The sequence below is a fragment of the Berghia stephanieae genome, chromosome 11, assembly GCF_034508935.2.
Source record: "Berghia stephanieae isolate SIO BIC M18660-M18661 chromosome 11, UCSD_Bste_1.3, whole genome shotgun sequence".
Lineage (NCBI taxonomy): Eukaryota > Metazoa > Mollusca > Gastropoda > Nudibranchia > Aeolidiidae > Berghia > Berghia stephanieae.
The window spans coordinates 10,654,820-10,680,275 of record NC_088370.1 but is presented as its reverse complement, the minus strand read 5'-3'; the positions used below and the strand labels follow the sequence as shown (position 1 = coordinate 10,680,275).

General features: G+C 37.4%; 2 protein-coding genes across 4 annotated transcripts in view; one reads left to right on the top strand and one right to left on the bottom strand.

Moving 5' to 3' along the window:
* LOC144956591 (cadherin EGF LAG seven-pass G-type receptor 2-like) overlaps nt 1-25,456 on the top strand; it is a 92,964-nt gene that overhangs the window by 51,381 nt on the left and 16,127 nt on the right. The gene's annotated exons all lie outside the window — the stretch shown is intronic.
* LOC144956564 (uncharacterized) lies at nt 369-25,297 on the bottom strand. Its single transcript, XM_078887146.1, has 3 exons — nt 25,079-25,297; nt 10,237-10,427; nt 369-8,045 (listed from the first exon to the last, which is right to left on the bottom strand). Exon 3 carries the CDS (start codon nt 7,281-7,283, stop codon nt 6,003-6,005), a length of 1,281 nt encoding a protein of 426 aa, XP_078743272.1. The 5' UTR covers nt 7,284-8,045; nt 10,237-10,427; nt 25,079-25,297; the 3' UTR covers nt 369-6,002.

The window sequence follows — 25,456 nt, the reverse complement described above, 5'->3', positions numbered from 1 at the left end:
AACGTTCTCTGCCGTTTTTGTTGTATTTTTTAAGCTTGATATGGGTAGGTCTAGCGGCTCTTCTCTGTATTCTAAATATTTTATCCGTGCCCGACGTCTTTATCCGGAAAATCAGCCATCTCAAAACGGCCTAATATTAGAGGGGACCCTGGAATATACCAGGCCTTGGGTGTATTGCAGCGCCGCAAATTCGAGCGAGGGCGAGGTGACTTGCTCAATATGACACCACGCGGCCGGTGTTCGAACTCGGTACCCTTTGGTACGAAGCAAACACAGTGCCGCTCTACCACGCTGACCCTTTCTCCCCCACCCTGCCAACACGCCTATAAGAATAAATATTTAAAAAATAAACACACTGAAAAATTGGGTTCATTTTAATCGTGAAATTTAATGAAGCTTTCAAGCAAGTCACGAGAAGCAAATTTTACATTCATCAACACAATGCAATAAATAGGCGAATGTTCTCAATTAAATCTGAAATCCTTACTATCGCAATAGGGTAGAGAAGTCGTGACGTCACACCTTCTACTCTTCTGGTTCCAAAATCTTTGGGAAGTGTGTATGTAACCAGTCCTTCGGAGGACTATTAATGAATACGTTACGTATTGAATCATACGGTGGCAGAACTATTTGTGATACAGGATGAATAGTCGGATTCTTTAAGATATTACGGGTCGTAAAAGAGCGGAGATGGATGATCTTTTATCAACGACCAGCATAATGTATTTAGACTAGAAAATAAGAAGCCATCACTCTAAAACCAGAAGATATATTACACAAGGTATGTATTCAGTCGTCCTGAAGAGTGGTCTTACACTTCCAAGGAAGAGATTGGAACCAGTTTTTGCCGTCACACTTTTGTATGTTCCCTAAATTCAGAAATGAACTCTGAACTCTCTTTATGAAATAAGAGATAGGAAAAATGGTTAATATATTATTACTATTACATATCTAATATAATTATTAAGTGATCGCAGTTATACTTTTTTTTAAAGCATTCCTTTTATCCATCTTTGGAAGTTAAAAAAAAGTTATGGTTCAATCTTGAGAAAATATCAAGATAACCCCAGGTGTCAACTACATTGAAGCTCCGCAAGCGAGAATATTTTTTTAAAGGGGATCAGGTTGGGGGTTGGGGGGGGGAGAGAGGAGGGGCGGGGGTGTAGGTTCTTGCTCAGGGATATTAATGTAAAATATGTACATAGAATATGATAAATGAACTGAAAAATGCTTTATGTAACATTTCATTATTATATTATAACATTTCATAGCATTGGTCATTTCAAGACAGGCACAGAGGACATTTCAGTGCCACTATTACAAAACACATAACTTTTAAAAATTCCCTTTGTTCATCCCAAAGGGAACATTAATTTGTCTTTAGGGTCTATACCAAGGGAAGACTGGAATAACCCAGGCGTCAGCCGCAGTACAGCGCGCAAGCGGAGTTAGGGCGAGATGACTTACTCAAGGTCAGATAGCGCGTTGGGTATTCGAACTCGATACCTTTCGGGTACGAAGAAAAGACTGTACCACTGAGCCACGCTGCTCCAAACTTTGCCATTAAAACTATAGATACTGTGCGCTTGGCTAAAAAAAACTCACAGCATTGCCATCCGGAGATATAACGGACCAACGCAAAAAACTATTTATAATCATGAACGTTTATAGTCTGGTTAATACAGTTTAGTGAGAGTTACTCATAAACTCGGATGGCAAAAAAACAAAAACAAAAACAAAGACCTGAGTGACGTCAACTTCATTCTATCTATACCTTTAGATATCGACAATAAAGAAATAACATCCAACAGCTTATTAAAGTAGCTTAAAGCTTAGACTTCAAAGACTCCTTGACAGATAGCGTAATATATTATGTTTATGTTACAATTGTATTCTGTAATATACAATGTTAAACAATAACTGCCGACTATATTAAGTATATATATGTATGTATATTAAAAAACTTGAAGTTTTAGAAAGCGTAATGTCCACTTAACGCGCTCGAAGCGCTTTACAATTGGTCCCTAACCAACAGCAACACTTAATATGAAGGAGGAGAAATGAACCTGTTAGGCGGTATTGCAATTTTCTTTTTTATCGGACAGAGATAATGCTGTTAACGGCCAGGTACTCATTTTACACCTGAATACGGTGAGAGAAAGTTAGCAAAGAGCTTTGACCAAGGACTCAACTATGCGCCTCTGACGACGCGAACCCAGTCCCTTCCAATCCGAAGGCGATTATCAAAACACTAGAACACATAGCCGCACAAATTATATGATATTGTATCTTTAAAAAATTAGTTTTTGTCAACAAAGCTCCATTACGTTAAAAAAAACCATTTGAATCAAGCAGATAGAACAATAAGATATCTCGTTATAAAGAGTTTTAATTAATAAAACATTTTACGTCAACCGGGGTTACTTAGGCCACTTCGTAGAATAAAAAAGGTTGCTTTTTAAAAAAAGTTAAATTCATGAGTGCTTATTAGATCTATTGGGTTCTAATTATTTAAAAGATAAAAGCTACATGTAATTTATCTTTTAAAATATGCAATCTTGTTTTCAGTAAGTGTCCTACGTTAACCCGGGTGGCCTAAGTAGCCCCAGTTGACGGTACTTCAAAGTTACGTTTGAATTTAACACATACAAACAATGCGTTTAACATAGCAGAATGGCTTCATTTTGACAATCATTTTTAAAGAATCTTACCTATGAACGCACTTAAGGTCTAAAATTAAAGTAGTTTGTTTATTATGAATAGCAAGTCTGAAGGGAACAATTATTTATGTACCAACTTGACCTTTTGTTTGTATATACGATTTTGTGTCCTTGTAATAGGGTTCAACAGTCGTGACGTCACGTCCATTGTAATGACGCATAGTAACTTAGTAACTGGCTCTAAAATATCGGAACAATGGCAGACGTCCTTAAGAAATACTTCTCCGACGAGCATAAAAGTGTATCCAGAAGAGAATGACATTATAAATCTGAACATGTTTTGACTTTTATACATTCCCATCACATGACATGTGAAAATGTTCTAGCCAGCATGAAGAATAAAAAGTACCGATTTTCTTTGTTAAGAACCAAGCTGCTTGTTGCTGGGCGACGTGACATCTGATTATTGAACCCTATTAATGCTTAAAGTTAGATTTTGGTTTCAATCTATCTCATGGAGTGAAAATATCAAACAGTGCAATATTCGACTTAACAAGTTTGGAAAACCAGTCTTCAATTATATATTCGCTTTATTCATCCTATATGTGAAATTTGTCTTCTAAAGTCTATTTCAAGGGAAGACTGGAATAATCCAGGCGTTAGCCGCAGCATAGCGCCGCAAACTGAGCTAGGGCGAAGCGACTTGCTCAGCGCAGGAGCGGGTAGCGAACTCGCTACCTTTCGGGTGCGAAGAAATACTGTATTTACTGAGTCAGTCGTTCCTTGTCACAAGATATGCATTTATATTGTACCAAACTGATCCGCTCACGGCTTGTGTTGCGAACATTTGTGACCCGCGTGTCAAAACGGTATTATGTTGGGATATATTGTACTCCAATAAGTGAATTTAGAGATAAAACGATGGGAAATAGGACTTTAGGACGTTTGGCAATGCAAGAAATAGTATTTATTATACTCTACCATAACGAACAGATGGAAACACCATGTTTTATCTTTAAGGTTATAACTTTAATTTTCCTCATCTAGTTCATACCGACAAAATACCACTTTGCAACAATGGGTCACATATTATGATATTGCTATGTGGACATGGTCCAAGTTTGTTATAAAGCTCATACAAAATAATATGTTCCATAACGTTATACATAGACGGGGTATCAAAGAAACAGTGTATTAGATCGATTGTAACGGAATATATTATATAAACAAACACTGCAATAGAACGTTATACAGGGACTATAGGGAAACCAAATAATTTGATATACCAGTGGAGTCACTCAACTGCTGCGACTGTCAAATATTGAACTTTGTATGTATCGTAATTGGAATAAAAACGTATAATGAAACTATCATTTTCGCTCGTATAGAACAGCGTATAATTTGCGTTTAATAATAATCGTAACAATAGTAATAATAATAATAGTAGGGAATTCTAGGAACAGCGTAAATGTTTTCGAAAGTAACTTTAGCGAGTCTGATTTTGAAAAATACGACGGCTTCATTAGAATTCATGACAGTCGAGCCCTCTACATCGGTGACGCTTATTTTAAGAGTAATTCAAATATAGCTCCTCTCCGTCGGTGATGCTTATTTTAAGAGTAATTCAAATATAGCTAGAGGGAGGTTGCTTTGATAAAAATGGAATTTTCTTAATTTCTTACATTACGAAATTATTTTTCTATCCAGCCATTTTCAGAATCGATACGGTATTTGTTGATGTCCCAGATAATAAATCAAATGTTCCAGCTGAAGAAATGTTCGCCCAGATTTTCGCATCTTCGTTCAAAACGTTTTCTTCGCTTGTGTGTCGCTAAATGACTTTTCATCTGCCTAAAGAGCTGACATCCTTAAGATCAGGGCAATGGAGAGGATCTGGTAAAAGTTTTCAGCTATACGTTTGAATAAGCTCTTTGGTATTGTTCGCCAGGTATGAAAACATCAACTTTGGCATGTTGTTTTCTAGCGTGACTTTTCTTTGAAAAGATTCGTTTGATTTAAACGGTAATTTCTGAACACCATGGATACATCCTATATCTTAGTCTCTACACCATAAGCAGACACTGATTCCAAATATATTTTGAATCGATTCATTCATTCTGCAAGTAAGAAATAGAGAAACAAATTATACTCAACTTTCATATTTTATCATTCATCACTGGTCACAGCCGAGATCATTATAAGTATAAAAGAAGGGTTTTTTTTACCAGCGGTTCTGTAAATCCGTGACAAGGTGCGTGAGGCTTTTTGCAATATCAATTTAATAGATTTTAAAATATATAATTTTTTTTAGTGACCTTCAAATTATTTTTGAGCAACTTCGGAAAACATTTATCTGGCTCCACGCATTCTCTGGTATCACAATATCAGCCACAAGCAAGTTTTTAAAAGGCAAATTTTACAATTGCAAACATTGTGTTGCAATGATGAGCAAACACATGAAAATAAATTACCGATGGAATAATTGATTATCCAAATGATTGATTGATTAATACATCGATTCATTTTGTATACCGAATTATTTGATTGAATCTGCTGAAAAAAAAAGAGAAATATTGAGAAAACTTTAAAAGATGGAAAAGTTGCTGGTTTTTGCAAGTCAACCAGCAGGATGATTTATGTAAATATTTTTAATTGAATTATTGATTAAATGGTTTATTAATTTATTCAGCCTGCCATGACTGAATTTTTAAACGTGAAAAAATGGATTTTACGCAATGACCTTATGAGGAATATGTTTGAATTAATGAGGAAATCAGTTATGATTTCTTTTTATTTAAAAAAAGAATGACATATTTGATTCAATAGTTTAAAGCATATCATGGTTAGTGTTATCGTAAACCTAGTATTTAATGGACAAATGAGTGATGAATGGATAACCAAATGTAGGAAATGATAGACGAATACACAGTATTTCATGGCTTTAAGTTCACATCTTTATAGCAGCTTGAATCCCACAAAAACAACTGCCCGTATCCGGCCGTGGTCATTGTTAACTTATAGCCTGACACAAGAGCCCACGAAGACGTATAGTTTGACGTCATTTTTAATGTTTGTGCACCGTCTAGTGAGTTGTCGAAAGGAGAAGAGCTCAAGGAAACAAGCGATTCCATTGGTTGACCTATTGAATACAACTCACGATTTGTTTTCTTTTGTGGCCAAAGACTAGTCTTTTAACGTAATTTTTTGGTCAGTGTCAGGCTATAAGTTGACGATGGCTACGCTACGATCCGGCTTTCAGTGCGTCCGGTAGTTGTCTGAAAGCACAGTTAGGCAGTGTTGTAGGCGATAAAAGAAAATATAAATCTCATTGCGTCACGAAAGCTAATGTGGTGATGCTGACACTTCCGAATCTTTTAAGGCTTGTTGTCGACACGTAAAAAGAGCGAAGAGGTGGCGTCTGAAAACCGAAGACACGATGCAGTAGAACAAGAACTTGGACGAGTGGATAACGTACATGGAGAGAAAAACGGACATAATCATGATGTAAGTGTACTTGTCCGACAAGTCAAAATCCTTCATGTCTTCTTTCATCAACATAGCGGCGCAAACACACAGAGGAAAACAGCCGAGGATTACAATAACGGATGTGACCACCGACATCAGCGTCATTTCTTTACTCCTGCGCTTTTTCAGTCGGAGTTGTTCCTCTTGTTCCTGGGTTAGGTAGTCTCCCTTATCCACGGTTTTATGAATGGAAAGATAACTCGTGGACGTTGGGACTTTGAGAGAGACCACAGTGTTTACGCAGTTACCGCTCTTGGATTTGGACATCAACGTGTTGGTGTGACCGTTGCTATGTCCAGGACTCGCCAAGTGAGACTCGCTAGCTGATTTTTCCACGAGGTAAAGAGAATATGGGTCCTTCTTTCTCCCGCCCTTGAAGGCAATGGACGAACTCGTAGAGCCTTTTATTGGCCCCGAAGCTGAAATCCCACTGTGGTGCGAAATACTTTTTTCAATGGCGAAAGAAGAATGCGAAGAGGCGAGGGGTTTGTTCTTTTCCAGATACTTCCTTTCCTTGTACTTCTTGTAATAGTGGTACGCAAGAAGCAGAACGCAGGAAAGAAGGGAGATTGAGGGAGCCACGATGTAAAACGTAAGAAAAATGACAGTCCAAGCCAGTCCAAAATAAGACATTTTAATCGTGATGATGAGACAGAAAGACATGATGAGGAGGCCTTCGATAATTAGGGTTAATTTGACGCGGTCTAGATTTCCGAAGTATTGATTGTACGAGCTAGGGTATTTCGCGTGAAGTAGTCTCTCCAGTGTTAAAAACACGAGAACCATGTTGGCGAAGATGCTGACGTAATAACTGATGTTAAGATAAATAGTCAAAGCAGCTGTGGTTCGCTTACGTTCGAATTGTAGAATGTCGAACCACATAAGAGGCCTCTGTGTGAAAAGCAAGACGAGAGATATGAGGTCGAAGAGAGCTAGAAGTCTGAATAAAAACTTTGAGGCACTAGTTGGAAAACTCCGAAATGCTAAGAATATCAAAATATTTCCGGGGACTCCCAGAATGATGCTGACGGCAGTGATGATGTTGTCAAGTCTATCATTTCCCAGTTCATGGTAATTTACAATTGTATGGTTCACCATTTTTCTTTTTAACTTTGCTTTCTTTTTCGTCTTTTGGAACTCAACGATGTAACGATAAGTCCTTCTCTTCACATGAACACAAAACTCCTCGAAACCTCTTTTGTAAATGATATGACACGGTGGCTTGCTTATGAATATTTATAACTTGCAATCCACACACGATCTTTGATAGTCATAAAATTGTTAATCTTTACTGGTCATTTGATTATATTATTGTCACATTACACAATGTTTTTAAAACTCAGGCCGATTAATTTGCACTAAGCTGATTCAAATTAAAGTATGCGAACATAAACACATGCAGTTTTTTATGTCCTAAGATATCAGACTCATCACCGTGCTGACGTAGAATAGAAAGAATTCCATCATCACAAGCACCGTTACTAGCCAAAATCTTGCTATCACTTTCCTAAAATAACTACCAACTCTAGGATTGCCAATGTTGACTATAAGTGCGATGTATAGCCAAGATAAATATGATGATGGGCCGGGAGGTGGGGGCGGGGGTGGGTTGAATAGGAATTGTTTTATGTATGATTAGGAGTCGAGTTATATCCGTGAGGTCAGCTTTTCCAGAACTCTCCAAATTCTAAAATCAATACACTCTTCTCATCCGTCTCGCCAAGAGGTCATCGAGTATCAGTAATTTGTTTAGACGAGGATCTATAAGCATGATGAGCTTTCCTGAAGTATGAGAATAATTGATCCAGACAAAGACAGTAATACGCACAAGTCTCTGGGAATTGCTGAAGTAATCTGGAACTGAAATAATACAGAAGATTCTAGAATTACGATGTAATATTCTTTAAAATGAACAATGGCATGGTTTTCATTCTGAGAAAATGAATAATCGCTTTGGAATGTTTTACATTACGTTATTATCAACTTTAAAAAGATTAATTGACCTATATTCCGAGGGCCAGTTGAAATAATTTTAAACTGAATCAGAACAAATACTTATTTTACAATGGTTACAAAATCTGAATGGTATTTCTGATTTAAACGTCTTTCTTTAAAAAAAAAAAGAAATGATTCACGAGTGGATATTTTGGCGCGACAAAACAAATATTATTTTTTCTTTATTCTGTCCTTGAAGACAATGGCGATCTCTAAGAGCCTTAAAGTGATTTTGAAGCGGCATTTTGGTGCGATGTATGTTTCTAAAGTGTTAGCGACGGGGCGGGATGTTTGGATATTTTGTCGCGACTAGAAAAATATCATTTTTTCTTTATTCCGTCCTTGAAAACAATGGGAATCTCTAAGAGTCTTAAAGTGATTTTGAAGCGGAATTTTGGTACGATGTGTGTTTCTATATAGAGCGATAGCGACGGGGCGGGATGTTTGTTTTTATTACTCCAGAGAGTTTCCAATTTTTCCTCTTGTGTTTCCGAATAAAGTGCTGGTATTCTTTAGAGATATGAATGCTAATGTATTTACTGAGATTTAAACCTTCTAGGATTCAATCCAAGCATTTGCTATTTACATTCTTTAGGCCGTGGCCGGAGAGAGAGAGAGAGAGAGAGAGAGAGAGAGAGAGAGAGAGAGAGAGAGAGAGAGAGAAAACCTATAGATATCCAAATAGGTCGATTATTCCGGGCAGAACAAAATAATTGCTGAGTCTTGACCGAGGAAATAATATTATTATGCGCTCCAGAATAGGTCCGCTAATCACCATTACAATGGTTTAGGGTTTCTACGGTGACCTAACAGGGAGTATATACTGTATTATGCCTTCCTGAATGACGTATCTAGGCTGTGAAGGCAACAAGCGATAGAACGAACTAATGCTGATGAGTTTCAATGGCTGAATCATGGATTATACTTTTACATCTGACACAAGAGGTTTCCTTTTGCTTTGTTTGTTTGTTTGTTTGTTCCATTAAACGATTAAGCATTGTCAGCAAATATTGATCCAAAATTAGTGATAAACGTTGTTTTGGTTACAATCTACTTATTATATTATTATCTAAACTCGTTTCCCCTATACAAACCAATCATACAATGGTGTCAAAATCAGATGACCGAGATTTTGCTATTGTCCTTTCCAAAAAAAAAAAAAAAAAAAAAAAAAAAAAAAAAAGTGCTCTTGACTCTAATGGGTCAATTAGTTCATAAATCCGAAAAGAACGCATCAAAGAAGCTATTTTTATATCATTAATTGCAAACCGCTTTTATTTCTACGCGCTATTCCCATTGGAAGTAGATAATTCTTTATCTTTTGGATGAGACCTTTTTGAATGTCCTCCGAAAATTAATTATTTAGCACGCTTTATTTTTTTGTTTACACAGTCTATCGTTCAAACATTCAATTCAACACAGTGTGTAGTTTGTATCATCTACAATGATATCCTAAGTGACAACGCCACCTAAAAAATAAACATTTACATACTAAAACAGTTGTGACGAAATGAATATTAACTAAAGGTATAACTGTTTTGTTATAATGAAACAAAGGTAGGCTAGTATCTTTAATGACGTTAAACTTATTTGAAATCAGACTTGGTTATATAATAATATCGATAATATAAGCATTGTTTAGTGACATAAAAGGTTATGTCTTAAATCATCAGTTTGTTGTATCTGATAGAGAGGCGAGAGAGAGAGAGAGAGAGAGAGAGAGAGAGAGAGAGAGAGAGAGATTTCCCACGAGTTTGGTTATATTTTTATCTCTCATTGCATGGCATATGTTTTTAAGAATTTTGAAAATGTTTCAACGTGTCTAGGACTTTTTTTTATGAGCGCAATGGTCGTTATCGGCGGTCCTCGGCAACTGTGATTGTGCCATTATATAAGGTAATCAAGGTCCCAATTGTGATAACTAGCACCGTATGAATTCTCCTATGGCCCAAGATGGTGATAATGATAGATAGACCAGTCGATGTCAGCAGTTGTTTTGTTATTGATTACACGTGATGGAGGAGGAGGGAGTGAGAGTGAGTGCTTGCTTGCTCACCTCGAAATTAATATTATTGGTTTCCAACAATGATGGTTGGTTGTGGTAGTAACGGGTAATGTTATACTGTTGTTAGTTGCGATGACGATGATGATGATGGTGATGGTGGGTGTGGTAATGCTATCGTTAGTCGTTAGTTAGTCCTCGTGCTGGTGCTTATACGGTGGTGAGTCATCGGATACCAGGGATCTCTGTGGAATAATAATGATAATAATAATGATAATAATAATAATAATAATAATAATAATAATAATAATAATAATAATATAATAATAATAATACTAATGATATGATGATGATGATATGATGAATAATAAATAAATAACAATAATAATAACAATAACATAATAATAACAATTAAAAATAAACTAATAATATAACAATAATAATAACAATAATAATAACAATAATAATAACAATAATAATAATAATAATAATAATAATAAAAATAATAATAATAAAAATAATAATAATAATAATAATAATAATAATAATAATAATAATAATAATAATAATAATAATAATAATGACAAGTCTATGAAAATACGTATCAACATTGTATAATTGCTGTTTGTTTGTTTGTTTTTAAGCGTTTGTTTTTTTTTTTTTTGCAACACATTAAGGTCATATCAGCGCCAGTAAAAAGGAAGAAAATGTTATAGTAAAAAGTTCCAGAAATTCCAATTAAAGCACCCAAGAAAAGGTAAGACAAAGGGGAATTGGTTCAATAAAGGGGAATTGATTCAAATATGGAACAGATGTAGATTCCAAGTTGCACACTATCAGTGTACTTAGTTTGAGATCATCTAAAAGTCCCATCCAGACACAAGCACAGGTCCCCACTAATAGGAATACACTCAACTATTTCCAAATTATATATAATATATATATTAAAAGAGCATAATACAGCGAATAACAGAGAGATGATTTACGAGACAAAAATTATCATCTCCCAAAACTATCTATACATTTGACTGTTTCCCTCTCAGCTAGGGCATCCGGCTAGGGTCAGAACAAAACCAAGTAATCTCGTTCCAAGACAAATCCAGAAACAAGTTGGAAAACAGATATTGGGGGATAGAAGACACAGTAAGTGCCTCCCTGCCCACTATAGAGTATGCACTTGGCTAAGAAGTTCACAACATTGCCATCCGGAAGTAAAACTGGCCAACACACAAAACTGTGTGTAACCTTGAAGGTTTATAGTCTGGTTAATACAGTTTAGTGAGAAGTACTCATAATCGCGGATGGCAAAAAACAATAACAGAGACATGAGTGGCGACATCTTCGAACTATCTATTGGAGGTCAGGAACCCCGCCCAGATAATGGCTATTTGATGAGGGTTTATGACTGATTTATTTTCATGTCAAATCATATCACGTGAAAGGTTATTTAGGCGAACTGACCTTTGAATGCCATGTGTATTTAAATTCAATCATAATGGAAAGCAGGCGTCGTGACGTCATACCTTCCTCTCTTCCGGTTCAAAGTTAATTGGAAGTGTGATACCAGTTCTCCGGATAACTAACAAATAATATTATGTTACATATTCAATCATAATATGGTACAACTATTTTTAGTAGAAGCATGTTGGCAGATTCTTATAATTGATGGTTCGCCCGTTATTAAGCATTAACCAATCAGAATATTTCTTGCCATTTACCCCGTTTCTTCACCATGACTATTTATTTCCTGTATGAAAAGGCATGAGATACCCTGAGTACATGTCAAACACACAAAGAGTTAGTGAGTATTTCTCACAATATTTTGACTCACTGATGAAGGAATACGCTTCAACAGTTGTAACGTCACTTCCCTCGTAATGACGCATGGTAACTTAGTAACTGGCTCTAAACTATCGGAACAATGGCGGACACCCTTATGAAATATTTCTCCGACGAGCATAAAAGTGTATCCAGAGGAGAAAAGCATCATAAATATGATCATGTTTTGACTTTTAAACATTCTGATCACAATACATATGAAAAGTTCTAGCCAGCATGAGGAATAAATAAAGTACTGATTTTCTTTGTTTAGAATCACAATGGCCGCCGTTGCTGAGCGACGTGACATCAGACTGTTGAATCCAATTGCATTGCAAAACCTGACGACACGATGCATTTTTTTTCAATCATCTGTGTTAAAATTGTAAGTGATGCTCAGCCAGGATCTGTGGGCTGTTTACTCCGGGTGACGGACAAGCACTTAAGGTGTCTATGGGTCTTCGATTCACGGTCAGCGGTTGATTTCAGGGCCAAAATATACTTTATTTTAAATTTTCGAGTAATAATACAACTGACATGTTTATTCGACTAGTTTTAATAAAATTTACGATAACTGACTTTTCAAAGTGTTTGTATGGTATGTTGATTGAATAACTGAAGGCTCAAACTATAAGATGGTACTTAAAAAGGCATCCATGTCTATAGCTTGACAAGCATAGCAACAAAAGGCCACAGAGGACCAATCAATAGGGTTCAACAATCGTGTCGTCACGTCCCTTGTACCAACGCATAGTTAAGTTACTTAGTAAATGGTTCTAAACAATCGGAACAATGGCGGACGCCCTTATGAAATACTTCGACGAGCATTAAAATTGTATCCAGAGAAGAAAAACATTATAAATCTGATCATGTTTTGACTTTTATACATTCTGATCACATGACATGTGAAAAAGTTCAAGCCACATGAAGCATAAAAAGTACCGATTTTCTTTGTTTAAAACCAAGCTGCTCATTGCTGGGCGGACGTGACATCAGACTATTGAATCCTATTACGGGACGATTTTCTATGGTTGGTAAGGAGAGGGTTAACTCGAAACTTTACCAGATGACTCAGATTAAGTACAAATGTCGCTGCTTAAATAACAATTTTGTCGAATGGACGCTTCATCTAAATTTACGAATGCAGATATTCTCTCATTCGTCTTTAGTGTTTTATTCATCGTGTTTTGTTGACAAAGGGGAAATCTGAAACGTCCACAGCATCTTTCTTCATTAATTAATTTAAATTTAACGCATTCCATTTGACTACTGTTATTCATGACTCAGATTTCAGAATCTTTATCGAGTTGGGGATTATTTTAATTGATCTAGATATAACGGATGTGAAGGTTTAGTGAAAGTACAAATACCTCCTTTGAGAGACATTTTTTTAAAAAAAATAAAAAAATAAAAAAATAGAGCTTTTATATAGCGCAATATCTACTAAATGTGCTCAAAGTGCTTTACAAAGGGTTCTTGACCAACAGCAACACCTAACATAAAGAACGAAACATGACGCCTGTTAGGCGACAATACTTTTTTTCAGACAGAGACATCGCTGTTCACGGCCAAGTACTCATTTTACACCTGAGTACGGTGAGAAAATGTGAGTAAAGAGCCTTTTCCAAGGACTCAACCAAGCGAGGCTCAAACACACGACCTTCCGATCCGAAAGCGAGTGTCATACCACTAGACCACATAAATTTTGAGTAATAACACTTAGAATATTGACATTTATCCCGAGCTGTCGGGTTTTGTAAAGGGTGGATCGACTCTCTCCCTCTTGGCACTCAATAGGCTCTAGATATATTATTTTTACGTGATGGCACAAAAAATTGGCAGCTGATTTTCTATGAAGACGGTGGCTGATTGTGAATCCTATAAGGATACACACACACACACACACACACACACACACACACACACACACCTCTCTCTCTCTCTCTCTCTCTCTCTCTCTCTCTCTCTCTCTCTCTCTCTCTCCCCGTTGCTTCTGATCATGTCCAGAGAAATGACTTTACTCATCAAAATGAGAGGCAGTCCGTGTTTGTTTTGGTCCATTGCCTGTCTCTGGTGGCAGGGGGAGGGGGGGGGGGCTCATTTCAATATACCTGTCATGAACCGAAACATGTTTTTATTTTTATTTATTTCTCAGTCATTTGCTTTTGTCTTTTCATTTTATATCTTAATTAATATCAATTGAAAAATGATCATGATTTTTTATTTTTTTTAATCACTTCCAATAAGTCTAACAACCCCTCCCCCCCCCTCTCTCTCTCTCTCTCTCTCTCTCTCTCACTCTCACTCTCACTCTATCTCTCTCTCTCTCTCTCTCTCTCTCTCTCTCTCTCTCTCTCTCTGCCGTGATCACTATAGATAGGATGCATTTAAGTAAATTTTTCATCTGTTCTACCCACCTGATCAATCGTATCGACACAGAAAACCTCGTGTAATCTTTAACGTTTATCGCGTAGTCTCAGGTTTGGGAGTTTTTGCCAGGATGAGGGTCATTTAAATCGATCGATATTTGAAGGACTTAGTTTTCTAGCCAAATTTTTAAATTAGTGATTTTCCGGAGTACAGCAATTAACTGGTTAATCCTCTCCTTACCAACCATAAGGAAAATCGTCACATTCGTTACCATCCAACCAGCACTTTTATCAATATTATGCATAGAATGTATTTATTGTTGTTGTTCTGTTTGAGTTAGAAAAAAAACTATTTTTGTGTTGGGTGGGTGTGAAAGTTTGGGGAAAATTAGGAAAATGAGTGATAAGGAAAGAGTTAATTGGCTTATTTAGACAACTCTAGCTTTTGGTTTTATCGAAAAGGTTTACGCAAACTTTATTTTCTTGAAAGACTTCTGATTTACTTGGAGGAGAAAAAAAAGTTTTAAATGTATTAACTCTCTCCATACCGATCATTTATAGGATTTTTCCAAAATGTCATATCTAGCTATTCACCACAAAATTGATTTCTTTACACTTTAACTCAGAAGCAAAAAGAACAAACTATACTTAATTTTGTGCAGAAAAACAAGCTTTACAAAACAGCATTAAGTTCTTATGGCTAGAACAACGGTTTTTCTCCAAATTTTGTGATTTATTAAATCTGAAAAAGACAAATGTCCATTGAATCGTAACGAATGTGACGATTTTCCCCACCTTACTCAGGTGTAAAATGAGTACCTGGTCGTTAACAGCGTTGTCTTTGTCCGAAAAATTGTAATATCGCCTAACAGGCGGCATGTCCCGTCCTACATGTTAAATGTTGCTGTTGAACAGGGACCCCTTGTAAAGCGCTTTGAGCACATTTAGTGGATATTGCGCTATATAAAAGCTCAATTTCTTTCTTCTTCTGCTTCTTTCCTGTAGTTGGTAAGGAGAGGGTTAAGGCCGCCTCGTCCATTAGGTCGATTTATTCTCGCCAATCTTTGCTACAACGCTCGAATGACTCGAAACCGTTCAGCATTTCCTTCCATAATTCAGGAGACAAACGGCGTCACTTTGTGTTGGGATTTGAATCAATCGGATTTCTTATCAATTATTCAATTCCTCTCTTTTGTTTCGTTTTTGCGCTGTTGTGTTGTGTTTTTATGTCATTTTTTCCCTTTTTGTTTTGTTGTTTGTTTATTTCTTTGTTTCTGCTTTGCTGTGCACGACTTTTGAGTATTTTGTTTGTTTATTTATCTATTTTACTGAACAATAAAGAATGAGTAACTAGGTCAGGATATTCCAGAGCTGTTAATGTTTAGTTCAAAAACTGTAACCGAAAAGCATGGCCCGGGTATACTTTTTATGTGGCGTAATGAAGCAGACGCTGTAGGGATGGCCAGGAAGCAAGCACGAACCGCCTACTCAAGGAAGGTAATGCGCATTCAACAACCTCCTTTCCGGATGCATTGACCGCATATAACCTATGTTTTGGCCCCTCTGGCCAGGTATGAGACCTACTGAAATGGCCTTTTATGTATTGCTGTGTCCATACATCCACCTATTCTCGTGGTACTTTTCTTCTTCTTCTTCTTCTTCTCCTCCTTCTTCTTCCAATAAGGCCAAAGCTTCAGGCTGATGATTGTGGTAGCAGGAGGTTAACAGAAAGCAGAGAGCGATTTTTTGGAGTTGTCAGTCGAAAGGACTTGTTTATTTCTCTCCTTACCAGCCACTTTCAGGATTTTCCCCAAAACTTTACACACAAAAAAATATTTTTTATCGCCCAAACACAATAGCAGTAAAGTTCTTCCGATACATACTTTCTATAGCAAAACATGCTCAACAACACACTGTTCATTTTCTTTTAATTTTATGATGTACAAAAGAAATTTGACTAAGAAAAATGTCGGTTGTATCGTAACGAATGTGACGATTTTCCTATAGATGGTAAGGAGATAGTTAAAAAGTGGTTGGTAGGGAGTTCCAACGTCGGATAATCATCCACATCACCAACCAGGTATTCCGAAACGCAATGAAATAGACGGAGAAAACTGAATTTAAAGTCAAAATGATTAGAAGGAAGAAATCTAAAAAGAAAAAGTTTATGAAGCAAAAAGTTCTACAAATCCTTTGTTAGACCCACACTAGAATATAGTCTGGGAAAACTGAGCAGTGAAATTTATACATCAAAACAACAAGATAAAAAACATGAAACTGATATTTATCTCTAACCACCACAACAGAGAAGAAAGCGTGACAAAGTAACGTTTTGCAAAGACCTAAACGATCGAGTTAAATTACCCCTCGGTGATAATTAACCAAATAAGAGGAAGTCATCCAAGTTTATGGTTTCCCACTCAAGAGTGGATGTCCACTTGTACTCGTTCATACCATCGACATTAAGACAGTAATAGTCTCACATCTCCAATGAAATACAAATACTGTGGTCTGTGGAATCTTCTCCCCCAGTTTCGAGGAGTCGGATGTCCCCGCCCCTCGAGGATTGAATTCGTCCAAACCGACTTCCATCTTGTATATTATGCAGCTCTGTCCGAAGTCAGGGAATCTACGCCAGCGATATCCCTTCCCCAGCCATGTTCTGTCGCGAGATCTTCCCGTGGCTACGTCACGATGCAATGTTCAATCATATACTCTGCGGTCTCTTGACCGTGATAGCAACCAATGCAATTGGTTGAAGACGGCAAACCCCATTGATGAGGGGTTGCTATCGTCGGACAGATTAAATTAAATTAGAGCTTTATATAGCACAATGTCCACTAAATGTGCTCAAAGCACTTTACAAGGAATCCCTGACCAACAGCAACACGTAACATATAGAAGGAGGCATGACGCCTGTTAGGCGATGTTACAATTTTTCCGACAGAGACAACGCTGTTGACGGCCAGGTAATCATTTTACACCTGAGTACGATGAGAGAATGTGAGTAAAGAGTCTTTTCCAAGGACGCAACTATGCGCCGAGCGAGGCTCGAACCCAGGACCTTCCGATCCAAAGCGAGTGTCATACCACTCACATAGATCACATAGCCACACAGATCTGTTGGTCCCCACCCGGTGTCTCCTCTTGCTGTTACATTGCAATGGCAGACTCATTGTCGATTAGATTTGGTTACACGACATTGAGCTTGAGCTTTTTTTTTATATAGCGCAATATCCACTAAACGTGCTCAAGGCGCTTTACAAGGGTCCCTGGTCAACAACAACATTTAACATGTAGGACGGGACATCACGCCTGTTAGGCGATATTACAATTTTTCGGACAAAGACAACGCTGTTAACGGCCGGGTACTCATTTTACACCTGAGTACGGTGAGAGAATGTGAGTAAAGAGCCTTTTCCAAGGACTCAACTATGCACCGAGCGAGGCTCGAACCCAGGACATTCCGATCCGAAAGCGAGTGTCATACCACTTGATCACATAGCCACACAGATATGTTGGTTCCCAACCGATGTCTCCTCTTGCGATGGAAGACTCATTGTCCATTAGATTTGGTTACACGACATCTAGTGTTAGAAGAGTTTGTCTGATTAGAATCGCCTCGTTCTAAGGAAAAGAAAGCTTCCCAAGTCCTTTGGGATGTTTCCAAATTTGGACAGTTCTTCTACTTCTTCTTCTTCGCTCCTCTGATGGACATCTTTGGCTGCATCCGATATCTGCTATGAAGTCTGTGGTCCGCTTTAGGTCCTCAGCCTCACCATAGAGCTTTGTGTTGAGTGTTGTAGGGGTGACCCAGTGGTTCGAACGTTGCATGTTGTATAATAGGCAATCCATAAGCACATGTAAAGTGTTCCGACAGTGTTTGGACAGTTCACGTTGTCATATCTATGCCCCAAAAACATTGTCCGCTAACATGTGGCTTTCTGAAATTATACAGCATAGATTTTGCTCATCCCTTTGCCCCTTCTACGTGCCAATGTAGCATTTTTGGGGGGGGTGGGGTTATAATATTGGGGTTGTTTTGTTTTTTCGTCTCTACTATTGTTCATGTTACCTTATCGTTCAAATCATCTCGCTTTGTCAAGTTCTCTTTTCTGACGAGGAAAGAGAGAGGAAGAGAGAGAGAGAGAGAGAGAGAGAGAGGGAGAGAGAGAGAGAGAGAGGAGATGAGAAGAGAGAGAGAGAGGAGAGAGAGAGAGAGAGAGAGAGAGAGAGAGAGTATGTGTCTTTGTCTGTTGAGAGAGTATTGTGTGAGAGAGATGGATAAGAGAGAGAGAGAGAGAGAGGAGAGAGAGAGAGCGAGAGGAGAGAGAGAGAGAGAGAGTATGTGTCTTTGTCTGTTGAGAGAGTATTGTGTGAGAGAGATGGATAAGAGAGAGAGAGAGAGAGAGAGAGAGAGAGATTGTGTCTTTGTCTGTTGAGAGAGCGTTGTGTGAGAGAGATGGATAAGAGAGAGAGAGAGAGAGAGAGAGAGAGAGAGAGAGGGAGAGGGGGGGGAGAAAATATGTGAGAATCGTCTTCTGGAAATTGTGCGCAATAAATTCATAATTAATGAAAAGAAAATAGAAAATTTGAGCGGCATTCGTGGGAATAAAGTCAAATAATGTGCCACAAACACGAGTGATTAGAAAACAATCATCGAAACGACCGACGCAACATTAGAATGAACAATCGTCAATAATTAATAATCTCTTCTAGCTTGAAAAACACAACACAAATTATGTTGACGTAATTTTACGCGTTGGATCCGGGCATCAATTTTACTCTAATAAAATAAATAACATAAAATTGAGCTTTATATAGCGCGATATCCACTAAATGTGCTCAAAGTGCTTTACAAGGGGTTCATGGTCAACAGCAATATTTAACATGTAGGACGGGACATGATGACGCCTGTTAGGCGATATTACCATTTTTCGGACAAAGACAACGCTGTTAACGTACTGTATGTATTGTTTTTTTAGTTCGAGTTTAAATTACGTCAATTTTTTTTTGGGGGGGGGGGGCCAAAAAAAAAAAAAATCCTGAAAAGTGCCAGTAAGGAGACCGTTAACCAATCTTAGGTTTGACCATTTTTGCCAAGATCAGTCATTTACATCATTGATATAGATAGTATGCGCTTGACTAAGAAGCTCACAACATTGCCATCTGGATGTATAACGGACCAACACACAACACTATGTGTAACCTTGAGCGTTCATAGATAGAATGAAGTTGTCACTCGGGTCTTTGTTATTGGTTTTTGCCATCCACGTTTATGAGTAATTCTCACTTAACTGTATTATCCAGATTATACACGTTCATGGTTACACAGAGTTTTGTGTGTTGGTCCGTTATACTTCCGGATGGTAATGTTGCGAGCTTCTGATCTTAGCCAAGCGCAAAGTATCTATAGATAGTTCGAAGATGACGTCACTCGGGTCTTTGTTATTGTTTTTTGCCATCCGCGTTTATGAGTAATGCTCACTGAACTGTATTAACCCGACTATAAACGTTCATGGATACACACAGTTTTGTGTGTTGGTCCGTTATACTTCCGGGTGGCAATGTTGCGAGCTTCTTAGCCAAGTGCAAAGTATCTATAGCCTGGTTAATACAGTTAAGTGAGAATTACTCAGTAACGTGGATGGCAAAAAGAGTGACGTCAACGTCATTCTACCTATACGAAAGACGAGTTTTCTGGCCAAATGTTTAAATACGAGGGTTTTTTCTAAAGTACGACAGTTAATTGGATTCAATAGTCTGATGTCATGTCGCCCAGCAACGGCGGCCATCTTGGTTCTAAACAAAGAAAATCAGTACTTTTTATTCTTCATGCTGGCTAGAACTTTTCATATGTCTTGTGATCAGAATGTGTAAAAGTCAAAACATGATCAGATTTATGTTTTTTTTCCGTCTGGATACGCTTTAATGCCCGTCGGAGAAATATTTCATAATGGCGTCCGCCATTGTTCCGATAGTTTAGAGCCAGTTACTAAGTTACTATGCGTCATTACGAGGGAAGTGACTGTTGAAGCGTATGGGTTCATCTAATTTCCATATGTTTGTCTCTTTTCAGCATCATTATCACTGTCACATGACTATCACTTTGAAGTGATTGAATACACATAATATTGTTATGAAAAAATATGATATTTTTTTAAAACGTATTTTCAGTCTCGCCGTTTAAGGGTTAAATTCCTTTTCTCGAAAACACGACGGATTTAACATGCACCAGACAAAGAAAACTCATTAAAGACTATCAGTAAATATTGCCGATAACATGGGGTGGATTTCAATAATTTATAAGGACTGGAGGATTCTCTCAATACGAGCAACGAACGCAAACTGGGGATAACTCTGGTCTTGTAACATGAAAGGTTAAATACGAACCTTGTCATGCAAACGATTGCACAAATACGTGTAAGGGTTAATGATGAACGATGAAGTACGCCAAAATGTACGCTATATCAAATAGGCTTACGTGAAAACCTCCTCCTATCTTACTTTAGCTCTCCCTCAATCTCTCTCTCTATCTCTCTTCCTATCTCTCTCTCTCCTTCTCTCTTCCTATCTCTCTCTCTCCTTCTCTCTCTTCCTATCTCTCTCTCTCTCTCTCTCTCTCTCTATCTATCTATCTCCCTATCTTTCTCTCACTGTATTTTCCTCTCTAGCCATATACTTATCTATCTATCTACCTATCTATCTATCGATCTATCTATCTATCCATCTATATATCTATATATCCATTTATCTATCTATCCATCTATCTATCTATCTATCTATCTATCTATCTATCTATCTATCTATCTATCTATCTATCTATCCATCTATCTATCGATCTCTCTCTCTCTCCCCCTCTCTCTCTCTCTCCCCCTCTCTCTCTCTCTCTCCCTCTCTCTCTCTCTCTCTCTCTCTCTCTCTCTCTCTCTACCTATATTTATATCTGCCAACCAAAAAGAAAAAAAGATTTAAAAAAAACAACTAAAAAGCAAAAACAACAATAGTAGCAACAACAACAACAACAACAACAACAGCAACAACAACAGTGACAACAACAATAGCAACAGTAGCAACAAAAAGCACTTAAATGTCCCTAATCTCCTCAATTTCGACTTTAACATTTTCATCTTTGTTTCAAATTTACATGATACTCGATACCAGGGCGACACGGTTGGCCGGCGACATCTATCAGGTGACTCATCGTATGATTGGTTGCTTGCTTACGTAATCGCTTCCTTTTCCAATTTCCTGAGCCGGCTTTGATCTCACCACTTCAGAATACTCAACTACTCCCATCTCCTCCTACTCCGCCACCACTATTACCAACCCCCCCCCCCCCCCTCCCCACTCTCCTTTTTGACATGACATGAAATTAATTTTTTTTTAAATATAATAGGTCTAGAGCATTTATATAACGCAATATCCACTTAACGTGCTCAAAGTTTCAAAGCGCTTTACAAAGGGTCCATGTCCAACAGAAACACGTAACATATAGAACGAGACATGACACCTGTTAGGCGATATTACAATTTTTTTCCGACAAAGACAACGCTGTTAATGGCCAGGTACTCATTTTACACCTGATTACGGTGAGAGAATATGAGTAAAGAGCCTTTTCCAAGGACTCAACTATGCGTCGAGCGAGGCTCGAACCCAGGACCTTCCGATCCGACTTTTACTCATAGAACACGATTTTATCATGTTTTAAAAAATAGTTTATATGGCAAATGGGGCAGAGAAGTTGTAACGTGACACCCTCTACGCTTCCGGTTCCTAAGTCATTGGAAGTGTATATATACCCAGTCCTTCGGGGGACTAATAATGAATAGGTTACATATTCAAGCCTGCCTCCTTGAACATTTTTAAAAATCCGTAATTTTGAGGAGATAAAACACAGTGGTCATTATCGTTAACTTTAAAAATCAACAATTTATTTACAAATGGATCAAATATAACACTTCAAAATCCTGAACCCTTTCCTTACCAACCATTTTCAGAATTTTCCCCGAAATTTCAAACCCACCGAACACAAAAATGTTTCTCAAATACATTCTATGCATAAAATGAATGAACTCTTCAACACAATGGTTTTTATAGCTATAGTAAAACATTGTTTTTTAACTTGTGTGATTTACAATAGAAATCTGAATGATAAAAGTGCTGATTGGATCGAGTGTGACGATTTTCCTATGGTTGGTAAGGAGAGGGTTAACTCACTCAACCCTAACACCGACTATATCCGTAATATGCCCGGGGTTACTTTTACCCCATGCCTATTTATTACATTTTTCTGAGACACATTTAGGCGTAGTATCAAAGCTAATGTTCTTAACGTTTACATGTTAATGATAGTTGAATAAAATTATCTATGTACATGCTCATTTTTAATACACTGTTTCCAATTTTGAAAAGTAGCAAAAATCTCTAGGATTGAGTGAGTTAAAATGATGTAGTCTGGCATCAACTTTCATTTTCAGTAAGTTTTAATGACTTAGAAGAAATGCTCCTGAACTTCTGAAATGGGAGCCAAAATGTCGTAATTCTACAAATTTGTCAGATAAGAATTTTGAATCATAAATTGGCATAACTATTTTTAGTAGTATGATGTATAGGCAGATTCTTAGGATTACGGGACGTAAAAGAGCGAGGATGGATTTTTATTTATTGACGACCAGCATAATATAATATTTAAAAAATAAAATGCCTTCACTCTGAAACCAGAAAACCCATTTACACAAGGTGTGTATCCAGTCCTCCGGAAGAATGGTTTTACACTTCCAATGAGATTGGAACCAGTTGGGGTTTTTTACACCACACTTCTGTGTTCCTTATTATTATAGGATAACTAATTGTCTTAGCGTTGACGTCATATATTTTATCTAGTTATCAATTTCCTCACAATTGATTATCACCCCGCCACACACACACACACACACACACACACACACACACACACACACACACACACAGATACACGCACACACGCACCTTCCTTTGGCTGGTTGCTGTGAGATTAATGATAATTGTTACCCGTGACCTCAAAACAGTATTATGTCGGGGTGTACTTATTTAAAAGTCAGATAATTCAACTGATTATGGGCTCATTGTTGTATTGGAAACTGTAAAAAAAGAGCATTTATATAGCGCAATATCCACTAAACGTGCTCCAAGCGCTTTACAAGGTGTCCCTGACCAACAGCCACACGTAACATATAGAACAAGACATGACGCCTGTTAGGCGATATTACATTTTTTCCGACAAAGACAACGTTGTTAACGGCCAGGTACTCATTTTACACCTAAGTACGGTGAAAGAATATGACTAAAGAGCCTTTTTCCAAGGACTCAACTATGCGCCGGGCGAGCATAAAAGCGTATCCAGACGGAGAGAAAAACATAAATCTGATCATATTTTGACTTTTACACATTCTGATCACATGACATATGAAAAGTTCTAGCCAGCATGAAAAATAAAAAGTGCCAATTTTCTTTGTTTGGAACCACGATGGTCGCCGTTGCTGGGCGACGTGACATCAGACTATTGAATCCAATTCCATTCGGTCATCCGCCCTGCTAATATAAGTGCACGTTGTGCCGTGGTCGTTTAAATGGTAGTAGTACTGTACTGTAGTTATGAAATGGTGCCAGTGAGCAATTGGATTGGAACTAGGCGCTATATAAGTTCATTATATTATTATTATTATTATTATTATTATTATTATTATTATTATTATTATTATTATTATATTATTATTATTATTATTATTATTATTATTATTATTATTATTAATATTATTTATTATTATTATTATTATTATTATTATTATTATTATTATTGTATTGTTATTATTATTATTATTATTATTATTATTATTATTATTATTATTATTATCATTATTATTATTATTACCTAACTACGTAACTTTGGAGGAATATGTAATATTCCGTGTGCACGGGACTGGGAACGGACTATAGAACCCAGGATCTTCCCATCCGCAGGCGTGTATCATATCACAAGACCACATAGCCGCAATTGTCGCTTTGTTTTATTGAAGAGAATGAATAGAATTGTTGATAGGAATGAAGTTGACGTCACTCTGGTCTTTGTTATGGGTTTGTTTTTTGTTTTTGCCATCCACGTTTATGAGTAATTCTCACTTAACTGTATTATCCAGACTATAAAAGTTTATGGTTACATGAGTTTTGTATGTTGGTTCCTTATACTTCCGGATGGCAATGTTGTGAGCTTCTTAGTCAAGTGCATACTATCTATACTGACATGACAAAAACTAAAATCTCCCATCCTTGTCATTTTAACTGCAAAATCCAATCTGTAGAATCGAATCTACATCGGCACAATACCGACATGGCGCAATGGATAAAGTGACTAGATACCACTATTTTTAAAAAAGAAACTTAAGCTTTTATATAGCGCAATATCCACTAAAGTGATCAAAGCGCTTTACAAGGGGTCCCTAGCCAACAGCGACCCTTAACATGTAGGACGAGACATGGCGCCTGTCATTTGATTTTACTTTTTTTTTCCCCGACAGAGCCAACGCTGTAATCGACCAGGTTCTCATTTTACACCTGAGTCCGGCGAGAGAACATGATTAAAGAACTTTTTCCAAGGACTCAACTATGAGCTGCTCAGAGCGGAACTCGAACCCATTCCACTAGACCATTATAGCCGCATTTTGACTTACCTTCCACTACAATCCAACTCGCCAGAAATGGAACTAGAAAAAAAGTTGCTTAAAACTCAATAAGGTCGTTATTCAATCTTACCCTAGCTAAAAGAACTCAAGATTCCCTCACATTCTGGAAAGTTCGACCCCTAAGCGCGGTCCAGTCGAAGACTGTCTGGACAAGACTTAAATTCTCAGAAACTGACTGTCGTTACTCACTTGTTTTATGCAGTACTCACTTCTTTCTTCGTGTCGCCGTCACGTCGCGTTTATTCCATCTCGGTTCACGGTACAACATTGTCGCCTGTAATGGCGAGTTGTGATCCCGCGCGCATTGTGAGTTAGTATTCTTCCCTCCAGTGTGTGTGTGTGTGTGTGTGTGCCCTCTCCTTATTT